Below are 24,521 nucleotides of genomic sequence, written 5' to 3'. Positions count from 1 at the left end.
CCTTTCCTTGCTCGGCCCGCTTAGCTCCATGAACAGCGCAGGAACCTCCATAAACAGCGTGGGATGCCACCCCCGCCAGGAATGATGCCGGACCAGAGATGTTTCCGGACTAAAGAATCCTGGACTGGAGAGGTAAAATCTGTAGTAACTTGTTTCACTGAGCAGTGAGTGAATCTTGCAGCCAACAGTCTGCACTTTAGAAAGAAAGCAAATGCCAGCTTTTCAAATGAAAGGTAAGCAAGATTGTCGGACAGCAAAGAAACTTTGGGGGTGAATTTCCAAGGGTGTTCGCCCACTCGTCTGCCGTATCTTTGGGAACACAACATAAAAATATTTCTTCATTTCGTCCATTGAAGTTACAGCAGAAAAGTGGGAGTACACCCATTGAAATTCACCCCCATGTTTACATATATTGAAGAGCATGGAGAAGTATATATTTCACTGTTAATTTAGCTACCTTGCGTAAATAAAGCCACTTGTTGGTCCAAAGCCTCTGTCTCAGTTTGGTAACATTATATATTCAGTCTGCTTTCGGAAAGAGAGAGAAGAATTCATGTAGTACTGCCAGTATACAGAGTAATACCCTGTTATGATCCTTGTGTCTTGTCTTTGTGTATATTGGGCAGAAAAAGATGCATTCTGGATCATAGCAAATGCAAGGTCTGTTTGCAACAGTGACTGGTAACACCAAATCCAAGAAAATATATAGTCAGTCTTGGTTCAGTGGTAGCACACTCGTCCCTGAGTCAGAGGGTTTTGGATTCAAGCCCTTCTCCAGAGACTTGAGCACATAATCTAGGCTAACACTTCAGTGTAGTAGTGAGAGAGTGCTGCGCGGTTGGGGGTGCCATCTTTTCAATGAGATGTTAAACTGAGGCCCCATCTGCCTTCTCAGGTAGTAAAAGATTCCATGGCACTATTCAAAGTTTAGCAGGAGGGTTTTCCAGGTGTCCTGGCCAATATTTATCCCTCAACCAACATCCCTAAAATAGATTATTTGGGCATTATCACATTGCTGTTTGTGGAATCTTGCTTTGTGCAAATATGTGCAATATATGCCATGTTTCCCTATATTGCAACAGTGACTACACTTCAAAAATACTTAATTGGCTGCAAAGTGTATTTGGGATGTCCTGAGGACGTGAAAGGTGCTATATAAATGCAAGTTCTTGCTTTAGTGCAATAACCCAAAAAATGTGACTGTTATTATTACAGATTTACTATACAATACATATGCTTACCAGCTAAATATGAATTAAAAATATATATTTTTAGTGTTTTTGGAGTAAATATTGACATCAAAGTGTTCCATTCCCGGGGGTGAAAGGATTAAGACAAAAACTGGAAATCTAAGTAATAATATATACTGACTAAGTAAATACCATGATAATATACTTTCCTAAAAATGTTCTGGTAGACAACTGCATTTCTTATCTTAATCTTCCAATAATGTCATCAAAATTGTTAATCTTTTACATGGAATGTCAGTATGTAACAATGTCATTCAGATTGACTGTCACTGCAACACAAGAAAAACTCCTAAATTGAATAAAATAATCAGAATATTAACAATTGTCCGTATAATTAATTATGGGGTAGTTATATAATTTCAGAGTTCAGATGTTAGTTATGTTTCTTCTCATGGTGTATGGCATTTGATTCGCGTGGTGCCTTGTAATCACTCCCTGGTGTCCTTTTTTACTCTCTGTATAGCCAGCACACATTACAGTTGGACAGATACTACCCATTTAGTATGACTGCTTACATCAATATAGATTGCAATTTGACGCCATTGAGGAGAGCTCCAGGCATTTCCATATTGCAGTGCTGATGACCTACAACTACTTCAAGGTCTATTTTTTATCCAAAATGATAAAGCTGTCTTGACTGAAAATATTACAGCATTCTTTGCCACTGACAAACACCCTGTCCCAGCTTCTTAATATGTCTTAAGTTCTTGATGCCAATTCTAATTTCTACTGGAAGCATTGCCAAGTTGGATATTAAAGGTGCAAACCAATGATGTTGCCTATGATAAAGTTCCTCTGTCCCAAGCATATCTGTGGATAGGCAGTCCTGTGATCCCGATTGATAATCATGTGGGACTTGTTCATGGTGTCAGTGACATAGAAACATAGAAAATAGGTGCAGGAGTAGGCCATTCGGCCCTTCGAGTCTGCACTGCTATTCAATAAGATCATGGCTGATCATTCCCTCAGTACCCCTTTCCTGCTTCCTCTCCATACCCCTTGATCCCCTAAGCCGAAAGGGCCATATCTAACTCCCTCTTGAATATATCCAATGAATTGGCACCAACAACTCTCTGCGGCAGGGAATTCCACAGGTTAACAACTCTCTGAGTGAAGAAGTTTCTCCTCATCTCAGTCCTAAATGGCCTACCCCTTATCCTAAGACTAGGTCCACTGGTTCTGGACTTCCCCAACCGGGAACATTCTTTCTGCATCTAACCTGTCCAGTCCCATCAGAATCTTATACGTTTCTACGAGATCCCCTCTCATCCTTCTAAACTCCAGTAAATAAAGGCCCAGTTGATCCAGTCTCTCTTCATATGACAGTCCAGCCATCCCTGGAATAGTCTGGTGAACCTTTGCTGCACTCCCTCAATAGAAAGAACGCCCTTCCTCAGATTAGGAGACCCAAACTGAACACAATATTCCAGGTGAGGCCTCACTAAGGTCCTGTACAACTGCAGTAAGACCTCTCTGCTCCTATACTCAAATCCCCTAGCTATGAAGGCCAACATACCATTTGCCTTCTTCACTGCCTGCTGTACCTGCATGCCCACTTCCAGTGATTGATGAACCATGACACCCAGGTCTCGTTGCACTTCCTTTTCCTAATCTGCCGCCATTCAGATAATATTCTGCCTTCGTGTTTTTGCCCCCAAAATGGATAACCTCGCATTTATCCACATTATACTGCATCTGCCATGCATTTGCCCACTCACCTAACCTGTCCAAGTCACCCTGCAGCTTCTTGGCATCCACCACCCAGTTTAGTGTCATCTGCAAACTTGGAAATATTACACTCAATTCCTTCATCTAAATCATTAATGTATATTGTAAAGAGCTGGGGTCCCTGCACCGAGCCCTGCGGCACTCCACTAGTCACTGCCTGCCATTCTGAGAAGGACCTGTTTATCCCGACTCTCTGCTTCCTGTCTGCCAACCAGTTCTCTATCCACGTCAGTACATTACCCCCAATACCATGCGCTTTGAATTTGCACATCAATCTCTTGTGCGGGACCTTGTCAAAAGCCTTTTGAAAGTCCAAATACACCACATCCACTGGTTCTCCCATGTCCACTCTACTAGTTACATCCTTAAAAAATTCCAGAAGATTCGTCAACCATGATTTCCCTTTCATAAATCGATGCTGACTTGATCAGATCCTGTCACGGCTTTCCAAATGCGCTGCTATTTCATCCTTAATGATTGATTCCAACATTTCCCCCACTACTGATGTCAGGCTAACCAGTCTATAATTCCCCGTTTTCTCTCTCCCTCCTTTTTTAAAAAGTGGTGTTATATTAGCTACCCTCCAGTCCATAGAAACTGATCCAGAGTCGATAGACTATTGGAAAATGATCACCAATGCATCTACTATTTCTAGGGCCACTTCCTTAAGTACTCTGGGATGCAGCCTATCAGGCCCCGGGGATTTATCGGCCTTCAATCCCATCAATTTCCCAAACACAATTTCTCGCCTAATAAGGATATCCTTCAGTTCCTCCTTCTCACTAGACCTACTGTCCCCTAGTACAATCGGAAGGTTATTTGTGTCTTCCTTCGTGAAGACAGAAATGAAGTATTTGTTCAGTTGGTCTGCCATTTCTTTGTTCCCCATTATAAATTCACCTGAATCCGACTGCAAGGAACTTACATTTGTCTTCACTAATCTTTTTCTCTTCACATATTTATAGAAGCTTTTGCAGTCAGTTTTTATGTTCCCGGCAAGCTTCCTCTCATACTCTATTTTCCCCCTTTTAATTAAACCCTTCGTCTTCCTCTGTTGAATTCTAAATTTCTCCCAGTCCTCAGGTTTGTTGCTTTTTCTAGCCAAATTATATGCCTCTTCATTGGCTTTAACACTATCCTTAATATCCCTTGTTAGCTATGATTGAGCCACCTTCCCCGTTTTATTTTTACTCCAGACAGGGATGTACAATTGCTGAAGTTCATCCATGTGATCTTTAAATGTTTGCCATTGCTTATCCACCGTCAACCCTTTAAGTATCCTTTGCCAGTCTATTCTAGCCAATTCGCGCCTCATACCGTCGAAGTTACCTTTCCTTAAGTTCAGGATCCTAGTTTCCGAATTAACTGTGTCACTCTCCATCTTAATAAAGAATTCTACCATATTATGGTCACTCTTCCCCAAGGGGCCTCGCACAACAAGATTGCTAATTAGTCCCTTCTCATTACACATCACCCAGTCTGGGGCGGCCAGCTCCCTAGTTGGTTCCTCAACATATTGGTCTCGAAAACCATCCCTAATACACTCCAGGAAATCCTCCTCCACCGCATCGCTACCAGTTTGGTTAGCCCAATCAATATGTAGATTAAAGTCGCCCATGATAACTGCTGTACCTTTATTGCACACATCCCTTATTTCTTGTTTGATGCTGTCCCCAACCTCACTACTACTGTTTGGTGGTCTGTACACAACTCCCACTAGCGTTTTCTGCCCTTTGGTATTCCGCAGCTCCACCCATACCGATTCCACATCATCCAGGCTGATGTCCCTCCTTACTATTGCATTAATTTCCTCTTTAACCAGCAACGCCACCACGCCTCCTTTTCCTTTCTGTCTATCCTTCCTAAATGCTGAATACCCTTGGATGTTGAGTTCCCAGCCTTGGTCACGCTGGAGCCATGTCTCCGTGATGGCAATTACATCATACCCGTTAACTGCTATCTGCGTAGTTAATTCGTCCACCGTATTCCAAATACACCTCGCATTGAGGCACAGAGTCTTCAGGCTTGTCTTTTTAACAGACTTTGCCCCTTTAGAATTTTGCTGTAATGTGGCCCTTTTTGTTTTTTGCCTTGGGTTTCTCTGCCCTCCACTTTTACTATTCTCCTTACTATCTTTTGCTTCTGACTCCATTTTATTTCCCTCTGTCTCCCTGCATAGGTTCCCATCCCCCTGCCATATTAGTTTAACTCCTCCGCAACAGCACTAGCAAACACTCCCCCGAGGACATTGGTTCCGGTCCTGCCCAGGTGCAGACCGTCCGGTTTGTACTGGTCCCACCTCCCCCAGAACCAGTTCCAATGTCCCAGGAATTTGAATCCCTCCCTTCTGCACCACTGCTCAAGCCACGTATTCATTTGAGCTATCCTGCAATTCCTACTTTGACTAGCACATGGCACTGGTAGCAATCCTGAGATTACTACTTTTGCGGTCCTACTTTTTAATTTAACTCCTAGCTCCCTAAATTCGTCTCGTAGGACCTCACCCCGTTTTTTACCTATATCGTTGGTACCTATATACACCATGACAACTGGCTGTTCACCCTCCCTTTTCAAAATGTCCTGCACCCGCTCCGAGACATCCTTGACCCTTGCACCAGGGAGGCAACATACCATCCTGGAGTCTCGGTTGTGGCCGCAGAAATGCCTATCTATTCCCCTTACAATCGAATCCCCTATCACTATCGCTCTCCCACTCTTTTTCCTGCCCTCCTGTGCAGCAGAGCCAGCCACGGTGGCATGAACTTGGCTGCTGCTGCCCTCCCCTGATGAGTCATCCCCCTCAACAGTACTCAAAGCGGTGTATCTGTTTTGCAGGGGGATAACCGCAGGGGATCCCTGCACTACCTTCCTTGCACTGCTCTTCCTGTTGGTCTTCCATTCCCTATCTGGCTGTGGACCCTTTATCTGCAGTAAGACCAACTCACTAAATGTGTTATTCACATCATTCTCAGCATCGTGCATGCTCCAGAGTGAATCCACCTGCAGCTCCAGTTCCGCATTGTGGTCCACCAGGATCTGCAGGCGGATGCACTTCCCACACACGTAGTCGTCAGGGACACCGGAAGCGTCCCTGACTTCCCACATAGTACAGGAGGAGCATAACACGTGTCCGAGCTCTCCTGCAATGACTGAACCCTTAGATTAACCTAATTGGGCAATAACAATGTTAAAATGTTACTTACTGATAAAGAAAAAGAAAAGCTACTCACCAATCACCAGCCAATCACTTACCCCCTTGGCTGTGACATCACCTTTCGATTTCTTTCTACTTTTTTGCCTCCCTGCTACAGCTGCACTGGCTGGGCCTCGCCAACGAACTCCCGCCACCAGCTGCAGTTATCAATACAAGTGCTTATTTGTTATTTTCGAATCCCAACAAACTGATGGTTAATGGTTCATTTGTGCCAGGGGGTGGAATTCACTGTAGTTTTAATTAGTAGCATAGTATTTCGAAGCAGTCACTTTTAACAGTGATGTAGTACATGGATTTGTGCTAAACACCTCCATGCACAGTAAGGTGATTCATTGCTTCTATTTTTATTTTATCTTAGTGATTTTTGTATCCAGTGCTTCTGAAACATCCAGGGTTGTTATTGGCTGGAATATTCTGCAACTATAGTAAGGGTATGTAGAAAGTCTGGACTTGTGATCTGAGATCTTGAGTCTCTAAGTTAATCAATAGGTAATTATGTAAGTAAACATATTCCCTTTGTAGTCATTTTTCATGGACATCTGTGCTCTTCAACATGAGGGATGTTAGTGCTAGGGAAGAAAATTTGTTTTAACTTTTTGCACCCATCATCATCATCAATGTAAAGATGAAACCTTCACAGGCGGAGTACAGCAGAGAGTGCTTGTCGGGCAATGCTTACCTCTATTCTACATCAAAAATATGCCTTAACAGCAACCTAAGAAAACCATTGCTGCCTACTATACTATTGAAGTACTGCATTGCCCCATCAGCTCACTTTATGGCCTCTGCGATATTGCCAATTTTTAGTCAACTTTGAACTATGAGTCTGCGCTTACTAAGAACAATATTAAGACTGTTGACACCTATTTCACACAGGATGCTTATATGATGAGATTTTCATCCCTTCAGTCCTAGCTAGATTCAAACCCAGGTCCTCGAGACGAAAGGGACTATTCACTTGCGCTACTTTGTAACCTATATCCCTAATTATTTAACATTGCTATATTGTTTTATAAGAATCACTGTGTCTCTTTCTAAACGTGCAGCAAATAATATTTTATTTCATATGGACCTCCAGACTTAAAAAAATTATATGAGTATGAAAGAGAAGCTATTCCATTAGTAACTTCTAAGGAAAGGAGTCACACAATTCCTTACTGCAGTCCCTGTCTGGTGGAGGCAGAATATTTTCCAAGGAATGATTCTGTATTGGCTTCGCAGCACCGACTGCATCAGACACTGAGCCTTCTAGCCCAGCTATTCTCCAAGACAGTCCAGTCCATTTCATAACTGAGGCAAGGGCCTTTTTTTCTTTTTCTGTGCTGTGATAAGTAGACGCCTTTAAAACCTACAAATGCTAGTTATGCAGATCTACCTCGCTCTGGCAGAATATTTAGAGGATCATGAACTGAGATTAAGCTGATAGGTCTGATTGTAATTTTATCTAAGTTATACCGTGTTGTCTTGATTATCCCTTTCTCGGCAATAAAGCTATAAATTATGTCAAGGATGTTGATGGAAAGACATCATGTGGGTGTGTTTATGTATTGCATTTATTTCCATTTAAGATGAAATATCTAAGCAAATCTCAAACTCAATTAAATTATTCCGCCTGATTCAGGCTCGAGCGAATTGTCCAAATGCAAGTTTATTACTCAGACACCAATAGTATAATAACTATAATAACCCTGATAAAGTGCAACATCCCCACCAACACCTGGGAGTCCTTGGCCAAAGACCACCCTAAGTGGAGGAAGTGCATCCGGGGAGGGCGCTGAGCACCTCGAGTCACATCGTCGTGAGCATGCAGAAATCAAGCGCAGGCAGTGGAAAGAGCGTGCGGCAAACCTATCCCACCCTCCCTTACCCTCAATAACTATCTGTCCGACCTGTGACAGGGACTGTGGCTCTCGTATTGGACTGTTCAGCCACTTAAGGACTCATTTTAAGAGTGGAAGCAATTCTTCCTCGTTTCCGAGGGACTGCCTATGATGATGATGAATAACTATTACGGTTATACAACCTAGTTTCCTGAAAATGCAAGGTGATCAAGCTTGGCCTCCGCATGTTGGACTTCCAACCGTCCTGTGAAGTCTCCTTACAAGAAGGCTGCTACCTGTACTTTGTCACCAATTTAAAAACCTTCCAGCCATCCTTAAAATCCCTCCCCCCTTAATGTGAGTCATATCGCATGATGCCCAGAATGTATATTGAAGTGAGGTTCCTTCACCAAACACCCAGACTTTGACACAATAGCCATCTTTAACTGTTAATCAGTTTAACCTGACATCCTGCCTTAACATTACAAAAGGAACAGGATGACCTATACAATCCTACACAATTAATGTGATACTGCTTGGAGGCTTCCTTCCATTGTTCTGGCCAATTCCTGAAACTAGTATCTAAAGTAATAAACTTGCATGGAATGCAGCAAACCTGTCTGCTTTCTGCTATTCCCATTGTCCCAACTAATCTCCAATATTAGCACATCCTAATGGCCTAGAGATATGATGATTGACCTTACACAAAACAAGTTCTACCATTCCCCCCTAATGAACCTTAGTTTCACACTTGGGTTAATTTTTTTTCTTTTCTCTCCAATTGTGTTTATTGTGTTCCTAACACAGTTGAGGCTGCACACAGGGAGGTTAATGTAACAGTGACCTCAGTCTTTAATAAGACACTCCAGAGTGAGGAACAGGCCTTCGTGGCTGGCTTATATACAGTGCTCCCAAGGGATGCTGGGATCCCTTGGGACTTCAGGGGATGAGCTCCCTGGTGGCGGAATATGGGAGTGCATGCTTTACAGATACACAACAGTATTCACCTCCCAGCCTGATCACCTTGAGTCTACTAACTTACAAATTGCACACTACCAACTTATTTACTAATCTAATTGCATATTCATGGGAACCCTCCAAAAGGCAACCATAAATAGGCAGAGCCTGATGGACCTGCAGCTGATCCTCCAACCAGTGACACAATAATGAAGTAATGGTCAACACAAATTGAACAACATAGAAACATAGAAACATAGAAAATAGGTGCAGGAGTAGGCCATTCGGCCCTTCTAGCCTGCACCGCCATTCAATGAGTTCATGGCTGAACATTCAACTTCAGTACCCCATTCCTGCTTTCTCGCCATACCCCTTGATCCCCCTAGTAGTAAGGACCTCATCTAACTCCTTTTTGAATATATTTAGTGAATTGGCCTCAACAACTTTCTGTGGTAGAGAATTCCACAGGTTCACCACTCTCTGGGTGAAGAAGTTCCTCCGCATCTCGGTCCTAAATGGCTTACCCCTTATCCTTAGACTGTGACCTCTGGTTCTGGACTTCCCCAACATTGGGAACATTCTTCCTGCATCTAACCTGTCTAACCCCGTCAGAATTTTAAATGTTTCTATGAGGTCCCCTCTCATTCTTCTGAACTCCAGTGAATACAAGCCCAGTTGATCCAGTCTTTCTTGATAGGTCAGTCCCGCCATCCAGGGAATCAGTCTGGTGAACCTTCGCTGCACTCCCTCAATAAAAAGAATGTCCTTCCTCAGGTTAGGAGACCAAAACTGTACACAATACTCCAGGTGTGGCCTCACCAATGCCCTGTACAACTGTAGCATCACCTCCCTGCCCCTGTACTCAAATCCCCTTGCTATGAAGGCCAACATGCCATTTGCTTTCTTAACCGCCTGCTGCACCTGCATGCCAACCTTCAATGACTGATGTACCATGACACCCAGGTCTCTTTGCACCTCCCCTTTTCCTAATCTGTCACCATTCAGATAATAGTCTGTCTCTCTGTTTTTACCACCAAAGTGGATAACCTCACATTTATACTTCATCTGCCATGCATTTGCCCACTCACCTAACCTATCCAAGTCGCTCTGCAGCCTCACAGCATCCTCCTCGCAGCTCACACTGCCACCCAACTTAGTGTCATCCGCAAATTTGGAGATACTACATTTAATCCCCTCATCTAAATCATTAATGTACAGTGTAAACAGCTGGGGCCCCAGCACAGAACCTTGCGGTACCCCACTAGTCACTGCCTGCCATTCTGAAAAGTACCCATTTACTCCTACTCTTTGCTTCCTGTCTGACAACCAGTTCTCAATCCATGTCAGTACACTACCCCCAATCCCATGTGCTCTAACTTTGCACATCAATCTCTTGTGTGGGACCTTGTCGAACGCCTTCTGAAAGTCCAAATATACCACATCAACTGGTTCTCCCTTATCCACTCTACTGGAAACATCCTCAAAAAATTCCAGAAGATTTGTCAAGCATGATTTCCCTTTCACAAATCCATGCTGACTTGGACCTATCATGTCACCTCTTTCCAAATGCACTGCTATGACATCCTTAATAATTGATTCCATCATTTTACCCACTACCGATGTCAGGCTGACCGGTCTATAATTCCATGTTTTCTCTCTCCCTCCTTTTTTAAAAAGTGGGGTTACATTGGCTACCCTCCACTCCATAGGAACTGATCCAGAGTCAATGGAATGTTGGAAAATGACTGTCAACGCATCCACTATTTCCAAGGCCACTTCCTATGACAATTGTAAGGCAGCATACAAGCCCAGACGGATTGCCCCACATTATATACCAGTTCCCACTATTTGTGGGCTCCAGGTTTTGATTCCTTTCTCAATATCTTTATTATCCTGTTACATATGAACCAAATGTTCTTGCGAGGTAACTGAAAATTGAAGGATTTACTTTAAAATTAAGATATAGGGAGTGAAATTGGGTGGCCAAAGTGGACCACCGACCTTCAAGCTTCCTCCTGAAGGGGCAGCTCCAACTGCATTTCTGTAACATGGTGCAGGTGAACTGGCAATAACATTTTACCTTCTCCTTTGACCGGTACAACTGGAGAGAGACAGAACATTGGGCTATTAATGGGGCAAAGGGTTTCCCTATGATGCAGGTGTGAGGCACTAGTTGTAACCCAGTACCTTCTCCTGCCCACGTACGCACTTCTCGCCTGGCCAGGACTCCATCGGCTTGCAGAGACTGTGCCGTTTGGAGAATGCTCGTCCAATGTGAACCCACACGTGGGTGTAGTGCGTTGGTACACATCACACTTACACACCTACTCGTTCCCATCTTGTCAGCAACACTCTAAGTCTGGGACTAACCACATGCCGTTTTAGGTTCCCACTTTGGTTATTTAATTTGGTTAAAAACCCCTTCAGTTAGATTCGACATCTAAATGATTCAGGCTGGCCACCTATCCCCACCCATTCGGCTAAACCTCATTTGCGTCGGGCCTTCGGCTTTTCACCCACGTCTGAGTCAGGGCTCTTCCAATCTGTTCTTTGGTTCCTCACCTGCGCGTCCCCTACCACTTCCTTCAACATGAGGTGAAACAAATTAAAATAGCAACCGCGACACAATCCACCAGGCATATGCATGGAGGTTAAAATAAAAGCAACTGGAACAATTTCAAAGCGCTTATCATTACATAACAACCGCCTGATTCCATCACTTTTAACCCATTTGTTTGTGGATTAGGGAGTAACATGGGACAAGGGGGACCCGGACTTCCGGTAGCATTTTTACCTGGTTTCCCAATGGCCTCGAATCTCACATTGGTCTTGAAACCACCGCCACGGGATCCCCACCGCTGTTCCATTACCATTACAAATGCATTTTACCCGAACCCCATTCCCTTCTTCCCCACCGCGTGCCAATAGTTCGATTTCCATGTAACCAGGGCTTGCCACCTCCCAGTGGCAGTTCCACCCTCAATTCAATCGTTCCTCGATTTCTCTCAACATTGCTTCTTCTCTGGTTGGATTATATTTATACCGCTCATCTTGAGGGCTACTCTGGCACCAACCCCCAAGTGGGGGAAGAAGGAAGGAATGTGGTAGTGATAGGGAACAGTATAGTCAGGGGGATAGATACTGTTCTCTGCAGCCGCGACAGGGAGTTCCAGAGGTTGTGTTGCCTGCCCAGTGCAAGGGTTAAGGATATCTCCTCGCGGCTGGAAAAGTATTTGAAGTGAAAGGGGGAGGATCCAGTTGTCGTGGTCCATGTAGGAACCAATGATATAGGTAGAACTAGGAATGAAGTTCTGCTGAGGGAGATTGAAGAGCTAGGGTCTAAATTAATAAGCAGAACTTCAAGGGTAATAATCTCTGGATTACTACCTGAGCTACGCACAAATTGGCATAGGGTCAAGCAGATCAGAGAGTTAAATGCGTGGCTCAGAGACTGGTGTGAGAGGAAGGGGTTTCAATTCATGGGGCACTTGCACCAGTACTGAGGAAAAAGGGAGCTGTTCTGTCGGGATAGGCTCCACTTCAACCCGGCTGGGACTAGTGCCCTGGCGAATCGAATAACTAAAACTGTAGATAGTGCTTTAAAATAAAAAATGAGAGGGAGGGGTCAGGTGAGGGGAAATTTAGATATATATATATATATAGAGAAAGATCAATGCAATGGAACAGTGTAGCGATTTGGGTAAAAATAAGCAGAGTCTGACATCAAGGAACAGAGTGTTTAATGGTAGCAGTGCAGTAGAGAATAAGGTCAAAGCAGGGAATAATGGTAAAAAAAATACATTAAAGACTCTTTATCTGAATGCATGGAGCATTCATAATAAGATAGATTAATTAGTGGCACAAATAGGAGATAAATTGGTTTGATTTAATAGCCATTACTGAGATGTGGTTGTAAGATTACCAAGGTTGGGAACTAAATATTCCAGGATACTTGACGTTTTGAAAAGACAGGCAGAACGGTGAAGGAGTGGGGGTAGCCCTGATAATAAAGGATGACATAAGGACAGTAGACAGAAAGGACTTTGGCTCAGAAGATCAGGAAGTAAGATCAGGAAGTAAAATCAGTATGGTTGGAGATACGGAATATCAAGGGGCAGAAAACACTGGTGGCAATAGTATAGGGGCCCCCTAACATTAGCTATACCGTTGGACAGAATCCAAGGAAGAGGCATATAAATTGGCCAGAAAAATCAGCAAACCTGAGGACTGGGAGAAATTTAGAATTCAGCAGAGGAGGACAAAGGGTTCAATTAGGAGGGGGAAAAGAGTATGAGAGTAAGCTTGCTGGGAACATAAAAACTGACTGCAAAAGCTTCTATAGATATGTGTAGAGAAAAAGATTAGTAGGTCTCTTGCAGTGAGAATCAGGTGAATTTATAATGGGGAACAAAGAAATGGCAGACTAATTAAATAAATACTTTGGTTCTGTCTTCACGAAGGAAGACACAAATAACCTTCTGGAAATACTAGGGGACCGAGGGTCAAGTGAGAAGGAGGAACTGAAGGAAATCCTTATTAGTGAGGAAATTGTGTTAGGGAAATCGATGGGATTGAAGACCGATAAATCCCCGGGGCATGATAGTCTGCATCCCAGAGTACTTAAGGAAGTGGCCCGAGAGACAGTAGATACATTGGTGATCATTTTCCAACAGTCTATTGACTCTGGATCAGTTCCTATGGACTGGAGGGTAGCTAATGTAACACTACTTTTTTTAAAAAGGAGGGAAAGAGAAAACGGGAAATTATAGACCGGTTAGCCTGACATCAGTAGTAGGGAAAATGTTGGAATCAATTATTAAAGATGAAATAGCAGCGCATTTGGAAAACAATGACAGGATCGGTCCAAGTCAGCATGGATTTATGAAAGGGAAATCATGCTTGACAAACCTTCTAAAAATTTTTGAGGATGTAACTAGTAGAGGGGACAAGGGATAACCAGTGGATGTGGTGTATTTGGACTTTCAAAAGGCTTTTGACAATGTCCCACACAAGAGATTAGTGTGCAAAATTAAAGCACAAGATATTGGGGATAATGTATTGATGTGGATAGAGAACTCGTTGGCAGACAGGAAGCAGAGAAAAGGGATAAACGGGTCCTTCTCAGAGTGGCAGGCAGTGACTAGTGGGGTGCTGCAGGGCTCAGTGCTGGGACCCCAGCTATTTACAATATACATTAATGATTTAGATGAAGGAATTGAGTGTAATATCTCCAAGTTTGCAGATGACACAAAGCTGGGTGGCGGTATGAGCTGTGAGGAGGATGCTAAGAGGCTGCAGGGTGACTTGGATGGGTTAGGTGAGTGGGCAAATGCATGGCAGATGAAATATAATGTGGATAAATGTGAGGTTATCCACTTTGGTGGCAAAAACATGAAGGCAGAATATTATCTGAATGGCGGCAGATTAGGAAGAGGGGAGGTGCAACAAGACCTGGCTGTCATGGTACATCAGTCATTGAAAGTTGGCATGCAGGTACAGCAGGTGGTGAAGAAGGCAAATGACATGTTGGCCTTCATAGCAAGAGGATTTGAGTATCGGAGCAGGGAGGTCTTACTGCAGTTGTACAGGGCCTTGGTGAGGCCACACCTTGAATATTGTGTACAGTTTTGGTCTCCTAATCTGAGGAAGGACATTCTTGCTATTGAGGGAGTGCAGCGAAGGTTCACCAGACTGATTCCCGGGACGGCAGGACTGACATACGAGGAGAGACTGGATTGACTAAGCTTATATTCACTGGACTTTAGAAGAATGAGAGGGAATCTCATAGAAACATCTAAAATTCAGATGGGATTAGACAGGTTAGATGCAGGAAGAATGTTCCTGATGTAGGGGAAGTCCAGAACCAGGGGTCACAGTCTTAGGATAAGGGGTAAGCCATTTAGGACCGAGATGAGGAGAACTCCTTCACCCAGAGAATTGTGAACATGTGGAATTCTCTACCACAGAAAGTTGTTGAGGCCAGTTTGTTAGATATATTCAAAAGGGAGTTAGACGTGGCCCTCAAACGCTAAAGGGATCAACAGGTATGGTGAGAAAGCAGGAATGGGATACTAAAGTTGCAAAAATTATCAGCCATGATCATATTGAATGGTGGTGCAGGCTCGAAGGGCCTAATTTTAATGTTTCTATGTAAAAATACTAGTAGTGTATACTGTGGGTACATGCAGAGGGTGATTTATCCTTCGTGCACACGCAGACTAAGACTATTGTTTGAGCACGGCTGGTGTGGCACTGAGTCATGCAGTACTGGACTGGTCTGTAGTGAGTTAGCTGATTTTATGACAACAGTAGGGATGCTACAGCTGAGCTCAGTATCTTCAAGTGAGAGAGTGCAAAAATTTCTGCTCCTGATCGTTATTTGGGGACAGCTGCCAATTGTATGTATGTATTGAGAGAGGATGATGCTTCACTGTGATAGCTCCTGGAAGTTGTACCAGAGGAACACTTCCACCATAAGCAGCCTAGCGAATGGAGGCAAAAAAGGAGAGAATTAGAGTATTAGGGACAATCTCAGAGATTTTTAATCTTTCTTTCTAAACCTCGGCCTTTCTTTTTCTCTTTCTACAGATGTGCTGGTAGCTGGGAAGCCCTGCGACTGTGACATTGTGGTAGACTGTCATGCTGGTGACCCAACCTCCCTGGAAGTAAAGCTCACTAACCAGAGCAAGCGCACTGTTGGCCCTTTTGCCCTCACTGTCATTCCATACCAGGACTATCAAAATGGGGTTCACAACAACGATCTTGGGAATGCTGTTACTTCAATTGGATCCAATACATTCTATATAGATGCAGTAAGTAGAACTTTCAATCATGAAAGCGTCCATAATGCACTTTCTATTTTGTTTTCAGCTGCTATGAAGGATATCGGGGTCTAAATTGCCCTTTTTTGCGACGCCCGTTAGTATCTCTGGCGCTAACTCGGCACAAAAATGTTTTTGCCCGGGAGAGGGGTGGGTGGAGGCTACCAGCTGCCATGGTAGTGCCCGGGCCGTCGCTCAACCGGCGATGTGCCCCGCAAAGCTATCACGAGCAGCGTCAGCGCCAGCCTTGCGGGTCGTGAACTGGGTCGACATCTCGCAGGGCAGAAACATAGAAACATAGAAAATAGGTGCAGGAGCAGGCCATTCAGCCCTTCTAGCCTGCACCGCCATTCAATGAGTTCATGGCTGAACATGAAACTTCAGTACCCCCTTCCTGCTTTCTCGCCATAACCCTTGATCCCCCGAGTAGTAAGGACTTCATCTAACTCCCTTTTGAATATATTTATTGAATTGGCCTCAACTACTTTCTGTGGTAGAGAATTCCACAGGTTCACCACTCTCTGGGTGAAGAAGTTTCTCCTCATCTCGGTCCTAAATGGCTTACCCCTTATCCTCAGACTGTGACCCCTGGTTCTGGACTTCCCCAACATTGGGAACATTCTTCCTGCATCTAACCTGTCTAAACCCGTCAGAATTTTAAACGTTTCCATGAGGTCCCCTCTCATTCTTCTGAACTCCAGTGAATACAAGCCCAGTTGATCCAGTCTTTCTTGATAGGTCAGTCCCACCATCCCGGGAATCAGTCTGGTGAATCTTCGCTGCACTCCCTCAATAGCAAGAATGTCCTTCCTCAAGTTAGGAGACCAAAACTGTACACAATACTCCAGGTGTGGCCTCACCAAGGCCCTGTACAACTGTAGCAACACCTCCCTGCCTCTGTACTCAAATCCCCTCGCTATGAAGGCCAACATGCCATTTGCTTTCTTAACCGCCTGCTGTACCTGCATGCCAACCTTCAATGACTGATGTACCATGACACCCAGGTCTCGTTGCACCTTCCCTTTTCCTAATCTGTCACCATTCAGATAATAGTCTGTCTCTCTGTTTTTACCACCAAAGTGGATAACCTCACGTTTATCCACATTATACTTCATCTGCCGTGCATTTTCCCACTCACCTAACCTATCCAAGTCACTCTGCAGCCTCATAGCATCCTCCTCGCAGCTCACACTGCCACCCAACTTAGTGTCATCCGCAAATTTGGAGATACTGCATTTAATCTCCTCGTCTAAATCATTAATGTACAATGTGAACAGCTGGGGCCCCAGCACAGAACCTTGCGGTACCCCACTAGTCACTGCCGCCATTCTGAAAAGTACCCATTTACTCCTACTCTTTGCTTCCTGTCTGACAACCAGTTCTCAATCCACGTCAGCACACTACCCCCAATCCCATGTGCTTTAACTTTGCACATTAATCTCTTGTGTGGGACCTTGTCGAAAGCCTTCTGAAAGTCATAGTCAAGTTAAAGGGGAGGTCGAGAGCGCCCCGTGATGTCATCTCACCTGTTTGGTCGACTCACCAGTCAGCCCGACTTCTTCCGTTATGTGTTCTGGTCAGCCATTATGCTGCTCGGTGCTCCATTTTGGGTGCTGGGCCGAGATGTCAGCACCACGCTGCCCTGGTGGACCGGTGGAGGCCATCAGAGACAGAGTACGCAGCGGCCCTCCACTTTAACTGAAGGAGAGGGGTGTTGTAACACGTCCACACTATGCGGGGCTTCCATGTAGCACTGCCAATTGCGTCCCAGTATCGCCTTGGAACCCGCCCCAAGAGGAAGTGGAGCGCATGAACTTGCGCTCCAATCCCTCCGAGGGCAGTAACTGCAATTTCACGGCCGGGCTGGGACTTTTGTGCCGGGCGCAGGAAGTCCCGCCCAAGTCTGTTACCACCCCCAATTGGGACGCTGGAGAATTTCTCCCCCATAGTTGACATATCTATGTCTCAGAAATGGTCAATAAATTTTAAAAAGTAATTCCTATAGAAATGACAGGATAAAGATTAACTTTGTTGCAGAATGTTGTCCACAAGAAGCAGACAAGGGTTGTAGCTCTTACCTGAGGTTCAGAGGGGGTGAAATTCGTCTTAGGCTGTCGTGAAAAATGGGGGATAGCGCATCAACGTTTTACACTCTGCCTAATTTCCTTTTTCCAGTGAAGTCAATGACAAAGAGACCCAGGCATAGTGTACTGCTGCCCAAGATGAATTTCACCCCCAGAATCTTTGAGAGGAAGCTTGCAGATTCTATTTGACTGAAAATAATAGTTTCAAATAGTTATTTCCTGCCCCGAATCATTACAGAATGCAAAGTAAATTGAAAGTGTGGGAAAACTTAAAATCACATTTTGTATAACTTTAAAAAAAAAAGTTCAATTTTAGAATCCTGGAATGTTAATATAGCATCAGTCAAAAGGAATAAACTGGTTTGGAAAGGTGGGAAGAACTGGACAAGATAAAACTTTGATTATGACTTCAGTTATGCGGAGAGACTGGAGAAGCTGGGGTTGTTCTCCTGAGAGCAGTGAAGGTTTAGGCAAAATTTGAAAGAGGTGTTCAAAATCTTGAAAGGTTTTGATAGAGTAAATAAGCAGAAACTGTTTCCAGTGGCAGAAGAGTTGGTAACCAGAGGACACAGATTTAAGGTGATTGGCAAAAGAACCAGAGGCAGCATGACGATTTTTTTTTTAATGCAGCGAGTTGCTGTCATCTGGAATGCACTTCCTAAAAGGGTGGTGGAAGCATATTCGAAGTAAATTTCAAAAGAGAATTAGATAAATACAGTATTTGAAGGGAAAAAAATTACAGGGCTAATGGGAAAAGGCAGGGGAGTGGGTCTAATTGGATTGCTCTTTCAAAGAGCTGGCACAGGCACGATGGACCGAATGACCTCCTTCTGTCCTGTATGACACTATTCTGTAATTGGTTTTCATGGAAGAGCCTATCCAGCCCTTTAAAGACCATTACAGCCAGAGAAATACTTAATATTGAGTCATTACATTTACAGCACATAAGGAGGCCATTTGGCCTATTATGTTTGTGCTAGTGCGAGCTCTTCAATTAGAGCTTTTTACTGAAATCCCATTCCCTTGCCTGTTCCTCATACCCTTTTGTATTCTTTCCTTTCAAATAGTATCCAATTCCACTTTTAATGATGTAGTCTCTGCCTTGATAGCCATTTGTGGCATTCCACATTCTCATGTAACTTTTATGTCTCCTAGTCATCTCTTGTCCATGTGGTTACATTCCCTTTGGTACCATATGCCTTATTTGTCATAATAGCTATCTTATGTGCCATCTGAATAAAGTGTCTGCTGTAAATTCAGGTATACAGTACTCACCCCATTCCTTTTATTGATACATTCTGTGACTTCCACAAAAATTCTAATAAATTAGTGAAGCACGATCTGCCTTTGACAAAACTATGCTGAATTACTCCATGCATTTCTAAGTGCCTACTGATTTCATTCCATATGAATTGTGGAAGTTTACCTGCAGGTGAGGTAAGGCTAATTAGCCTACAATTTCCTGACATTCCTTTCTTCCTCCCTCCTTGAACAGGGGTGTCACATTTGCCATCCTCCAATCCTTTGGCACAATTCCGATTTTTAAGTTTTGGGGAAAATTATGGTTAGTTCTTCTATTATCTCTTCCCCAACCTCTCTAGTATTGTGGGATGCATACATTCTAGGCCTGGTAACTGTTCTAATTTTCAGTCCCATTAACATTTTTAATACAGTTTCCTTTTGCATACTTATCTGCAGTCGTGGCTCTTCCACATCCCCCTTTGATACTCCTACTTTTACCTTCCTCTGTAAAAACTGATTTGAATTACTTACGAAGCATCTCCACCATTAACTTGTTCTGAACAACAAATTGGCCCATTCATTTCAAAGTGGTCCCTCCCCTTGTTGAACTATGTATTTACATATTTGTTAATTCCCTTTATTTTGGACACAAGTCTTTTTTCATACTCCCGTTTATAGAAACATAGAAACATAGAAAATAGGTGCAGGAGTAGGCCATTCGGCCCTTTGAATGGCGGTGCAGGCTCGATGAGTTCATGTCGCTCCTAATCACTCTTTCTGCTTCCTTTCTATCCATTTTACAATTTTCCCAGTTTTCTTCTGTATTATACCCTGACATTTATCATATGTCTGTTTTCTAAAATCTAATTTTTACTCTAAAGGTTTTGAATTAATTTTTCAAAATATATTAAGAATCTGACTCCTGTATCTCAATCTAACTAGAGTTTTGTATATTTTTAAGTCATTTTCAGTCATTTAAAATCATGTTACTCACAAATGGTAGATTGACACTGTGATTTAAAATGCTTATTTTTTTGTGATAAACCTATTTTCAGCTGTAAGAACATAAGAATTAGGAGCAACATTGGCTATTTGGCCCCTCGAGCCTGCTCCACCATTCAATAAGATCATGGCTGATCTTGTACGTCAACTCCATCTTCTCACACTATCCCCATATCTCTTGATTCCCTTAATATTCAAAACAAATCACTCAAATAATGAAAAGGGAAAGAACCACATACAGCAAAATGAGATTACAGAGTCTCGCACCTGCAGAACAATGACTATCCCAGCAGACAAACAAATGACTTCAGGGCAAGGAACAGAAAATATGATACTCAATGACTGAGTATCTACTGCCCTCTGGGATAGAGAATTCTAAAGATTCACAACCCATTGAGGAAATTTCTCCTTATCTCAGTCCTAAATGGCCAACCCCTTATTCTGAGACTATGACCCCTGGTTCTCGACTCCCCATGCAGGGGAAACATCTTCCCAGGATCGACCTTGTTAAGCCCTGTAAGAATTTTATATCGTTCATTGAGATCACCTCTCATTCTTCTAAATTCTAGGGAATATAGGCCTGGTCTCCTAAATCTCTTCTCATAGGACAATCCCCCCATCCTAGAAATCAATCCTATGAACCTTCGTTGCACTCCCTCTAAGTATATCCTTCCTTCGGAAAGGAGACCAAAACTGTACACAGTACTCCAAGTGTGGTCTCACCAAGATCCTATTTAATTATAATAAGACTTCTTTAATCTTATACTCCAATCCTTTTGTAATGAAGTCTAACATACCATTTGCTTTCCTAATTATTTCTTGTACCTGCATGTTTACTTTCAGTCATTTGTGCACAAGGAAAACTGGGTCTCTTTGAATAATAACATTTCCCAATCTCTCACCATTTAAAAATATTCTGCTTTCCTATTTTTCCTACCAAAGTGGATAACTTCACATTTCCCCACATTATATTCCATCTACCATGTTCTTGCTCACTTACTTAACCTGTCTATGGGCCCAAATTTGCCCAGGAGTTGCTCTGTTTTTTTTTGGAGCAACTTGATTTTTCTGGAATATCTTAAAAATCCCCATTCTGCACATTCAATTTGCGCCAGTGTAAGTGAGTTAGTTAGCATTTTTTAAAGTTTTTTTTCCTAAAGAGGGCGTTACCAGCCACATACGCCCGTTTTGGCCATTTGAGCCACTTTGCACAGCGAATAGTTGCTCCAAACTAACTTAGGCCAGCGTATGTGGCCACTTGCAGCCACACAGAAAACCCTTGTGGAGAGTAAAGAAATCAGCACAGGTAGGTAGTTAGGCCCCAAGTTTCTACATGATTTGCTCCTGATTTTTAGGAGCAACTGGTGGAGAACGGAGTATCTTAGAAATCGGAATTCTCCACATTTAAGTTTTCTGCAGTTCTAGTCAGGTAGAACAGTTTCACTTTTGAACAGAATTTTTTTTTCAAAAGGGGGAGTGTCCGGCCACTGACGCCTGATTTGAAAGTTTCCACAGTGAAAATGTACTCCAAACTAACTTAGAATGGAGCAAGTGAAGATTTTTGTAGCTTGAAAAAACCTTGTCTACACATTAAAAAATCAGGCGCAGGTTGCAAATTAAGCGTCGGGAATGAGGTGGGAGGGGGGGGAAGGGAAGGCATTACATTCTACAATAAATCCTTAGTTATACTTATACAAATATTATACAAATAAATCCAACCTGAATAAAAATTTATAAGCAAAGAAAAGATTAAATAAACCATGTTCCTACCTGTGTGAAAGTGCTTCAGGCACGCCTTTCAGGCAGCGGTTTGCCGTCAGGACCGACCGACGGCAGGGGGAGAGAGGGAGAAGGCTGCAGGAAGCCTCATTACTTGAGGCAGCCGTTCCCGACGGCAGGGGGGTGGAGGCAGGGAGAAGGCTGCAGGAAGCCTCATTACTTGAGGCAGCCGTTCCCGACGGCAGGGGGGCGGAGGCAGGGAGAAGGCTGCAGGAAGCCTCATTACTTGAGGCAGCCGTTTGCCGTCGGGACCGACTGACGGCAGGGGGAGAAAGCTGCAAGAAGCCTCAGTGCTGATCATGGAAGGGCAATGTGGTTTTATTAAAAAATGTTAAAAATTGAACAGCTACAAAGAATTTTAATAGTCTCAAACAAGTGCATGTGTCCCGTTTATCACAGTCTATCTTTAATTACAGAATGCACTCCCTCACCCTCACACACAGAAATATCAAGAAAATTAAAATACAAGCCTTTGCAAGGGTTCAATAAACAAATTTTCACTTTTTCTGCAGCACTTTTTAAAATGGCCGAGTGCCAATGTTTCCTTCAGACTGCGCATGCGCGAACGCTCCAACGCGCACGCACAGGGTTGCCGGCACGAAAAAACTCATTTAAATTGTACTCGCCCCCTCCGACTTACAAAATCGGCGCGAGTGGTAGGCTCCGCCCCCTGGGCGCCACGCCAAGCAGACATCGAGCTGCAAAGCGCTCGAGAATAGCGCGTTTTTTTCAGGTGTTGTTTTCGGCGCGAAAAACGGGCGCCCAGCTCGGAGGGGCACCTGTTTTGCCGCGTGTGGAAACTTGGGGCCTTAATAACTTGACGAAAGAATGTGAATAGGATCAAACAGCTATACAGGACATATGACAAACTTCGCAAAGTTAATTTACTATACAACAGAAGCATTCATGGAAGCTTAAACTACAAAAATAAAAGTAGTAAAGAGACAAAACATAGTTACATAATTTTTTCAAAATATTCAAATAAAAAGTTATCATCCCCCCCAAATCAAAATACTCTTTCCCCCCCCCCCCCCATCAAAACTCTTTCTCTCCCCGCGCCCCCCACCCCATCAAAACTCTCCTCCTCTCCACCCCCACCCCCACCCCACCAATCAAAACTCTCCTTCTCCCCCTGCCCCCCATCAAAACTCTCCTCACTAAACACAAACACAACCATCAATAAATAAAAAGTAAAACTCAAGTCCTACCTCGGCCCGGGAAGTCAGCTGGCTGGTGCAGGAGACCAGTCGGCCAGAGATAGGTGCGGGATTCTCTCCATGACATGCAGCAGCCCGGCGCATTTCATGAGGCCCCTCGGCCTGGGATGGGGGCGGGACATCGGGTCCCACACTGCAGAGGAACTGCTGCGCATGCCTCCAGTGTGCATGCATTGAGCTACCGGCACTTTTGAGCGCAGGGCCCTAGCTCTGCCCCCTAATTGAATTGCCACGCTGCGCCAAGCGGCCAGAATGCGGGGACAACTTTTTGGCGCCGTTTTTATCCTAGGAAGTTGCCGCATCTCACATGAGTGCGCCGAACAAATGGATGGGCCAAATTTGGATTCTATATCGCTTTGCAACCTCTTTGCATCCTCCTCACAACTTACTTTTCCACCGAGCTTTGTATCGTCAGTGAAGTTGGATACATTACACTTGGTCCCTGCACCTAAGTCATTGATAGAGATTGTAAATAGCTGAGGCCCACGCACTGTCCTGCCAACCTGAAAATGACCCATTTATTCCTACTCTGTTTTCTGTCCATTAACCAATCCTCAATCCATGCTATAATAGCTTACCCCATCCCATGAGCCCTAATTTTGTGTAATATCTTCTTGTGTGGCACTTGATCGAATGCTTTCTGAAAATCCAAATATACTACATACACTGGATCCCTCTTATCTGCCTAACTAGTTACTACTTCAAAAATAACAGATCTATCAAACACAAATTTCCTTTCATAAATCCGTGTTGGCTCTGCCCAATCATATTCTAGCATTTTCCCTACTACTGATGTCAGGCAACTGGTCTGTAGTTCCCTGTTTTCTCTCTCCCTCCTTTCTTGAATAGCAAGGTTACATTTGCTACCTTCCAATCTTCAAGGACCGTTCTAGAATCTAGGCTAATAATCAAATTTTACCAAGTTACCACTCTTAAAAATATCAAGGAATATTTTTTAAAGCAACATTTTTTTTTAAATTACATTTTAAAACGCTGCCCGATTGTACTGTGTAGGGGGATAGCGGAAAGGCTTCTCTTTCCACGAGCGGGCCCCCTGATATAAGGGGTCGACACTCGTCCCAATCCGTGCAGCAACCCTCGAAGTCAATAGACGGAGACAGAAGACAAGGTTCAACGATCTTTTAATCACGAACCGTCCGGGAGCAATTTCTCAACACCGCTTCCTGTGAGTGGAAATGCTCACTGAACAGCAAAATCAGCCATCTTTTATACACTGTTCAAAAGACCATTTGCTTCCCCAATACAACCTCCCACGACTCCTGATTGGTTACCTTATCAGTAATACCTTGGATTGACAGAGCAGGTTCAGGCCTTCCTCGGGTGACCTCAACTTGCTCGAATATGCTGACCTGGCGGCCTTCTGGTTATTGGGGCTATCAGACTTTG

General features: G+C 43.7%; 1 protein-coding gene across 4 annotated transcripts in view; it reads left to right on the top strand.

The window, feature by feature from the left end:
• trappc9 (trafficking protein particle complex subunit 9) overlaps positions 1 to 24,521 on the top strand; it is a 1,402,808-nt gene that overhangs the window by 1,363,340 nt on the left and 14,947 nt on the right. For all 4 annotated transcript variants that reach the window (XM_070892854.1, XM_070892846.1, XM_070892863.1 and 1 more), the window contains one exon: positions 15,558 to 15,781. In XM_070892854.1, coding sequence (XP_070748955.1) covers positions 15,558 to 15,781 — 224 coding nt within the window. The remainder of the gene's footprint in view (positions 1 to 15,557; positions 15,782 to 24,521) is intronic.

The sequence above is a fragment of the Pristiophorus japonicus genome, chromosome 1, assembly GCF_044704955.1.
Source record: "Pristiophorus japonicus isolate sPriJap1 chromosome 1, sPriJap1.hap1, whole genome shotgun sequence".
Lineage (NCBI taxonomy): Eukaryota > Metazoa > Chordata > Chondrichthyes > Pristiophoridae > Pristiophorus > Pristiophorus japonicus.
This window is presented reverse-complemented; position numbering and strand designations above follow the sequence as displayed.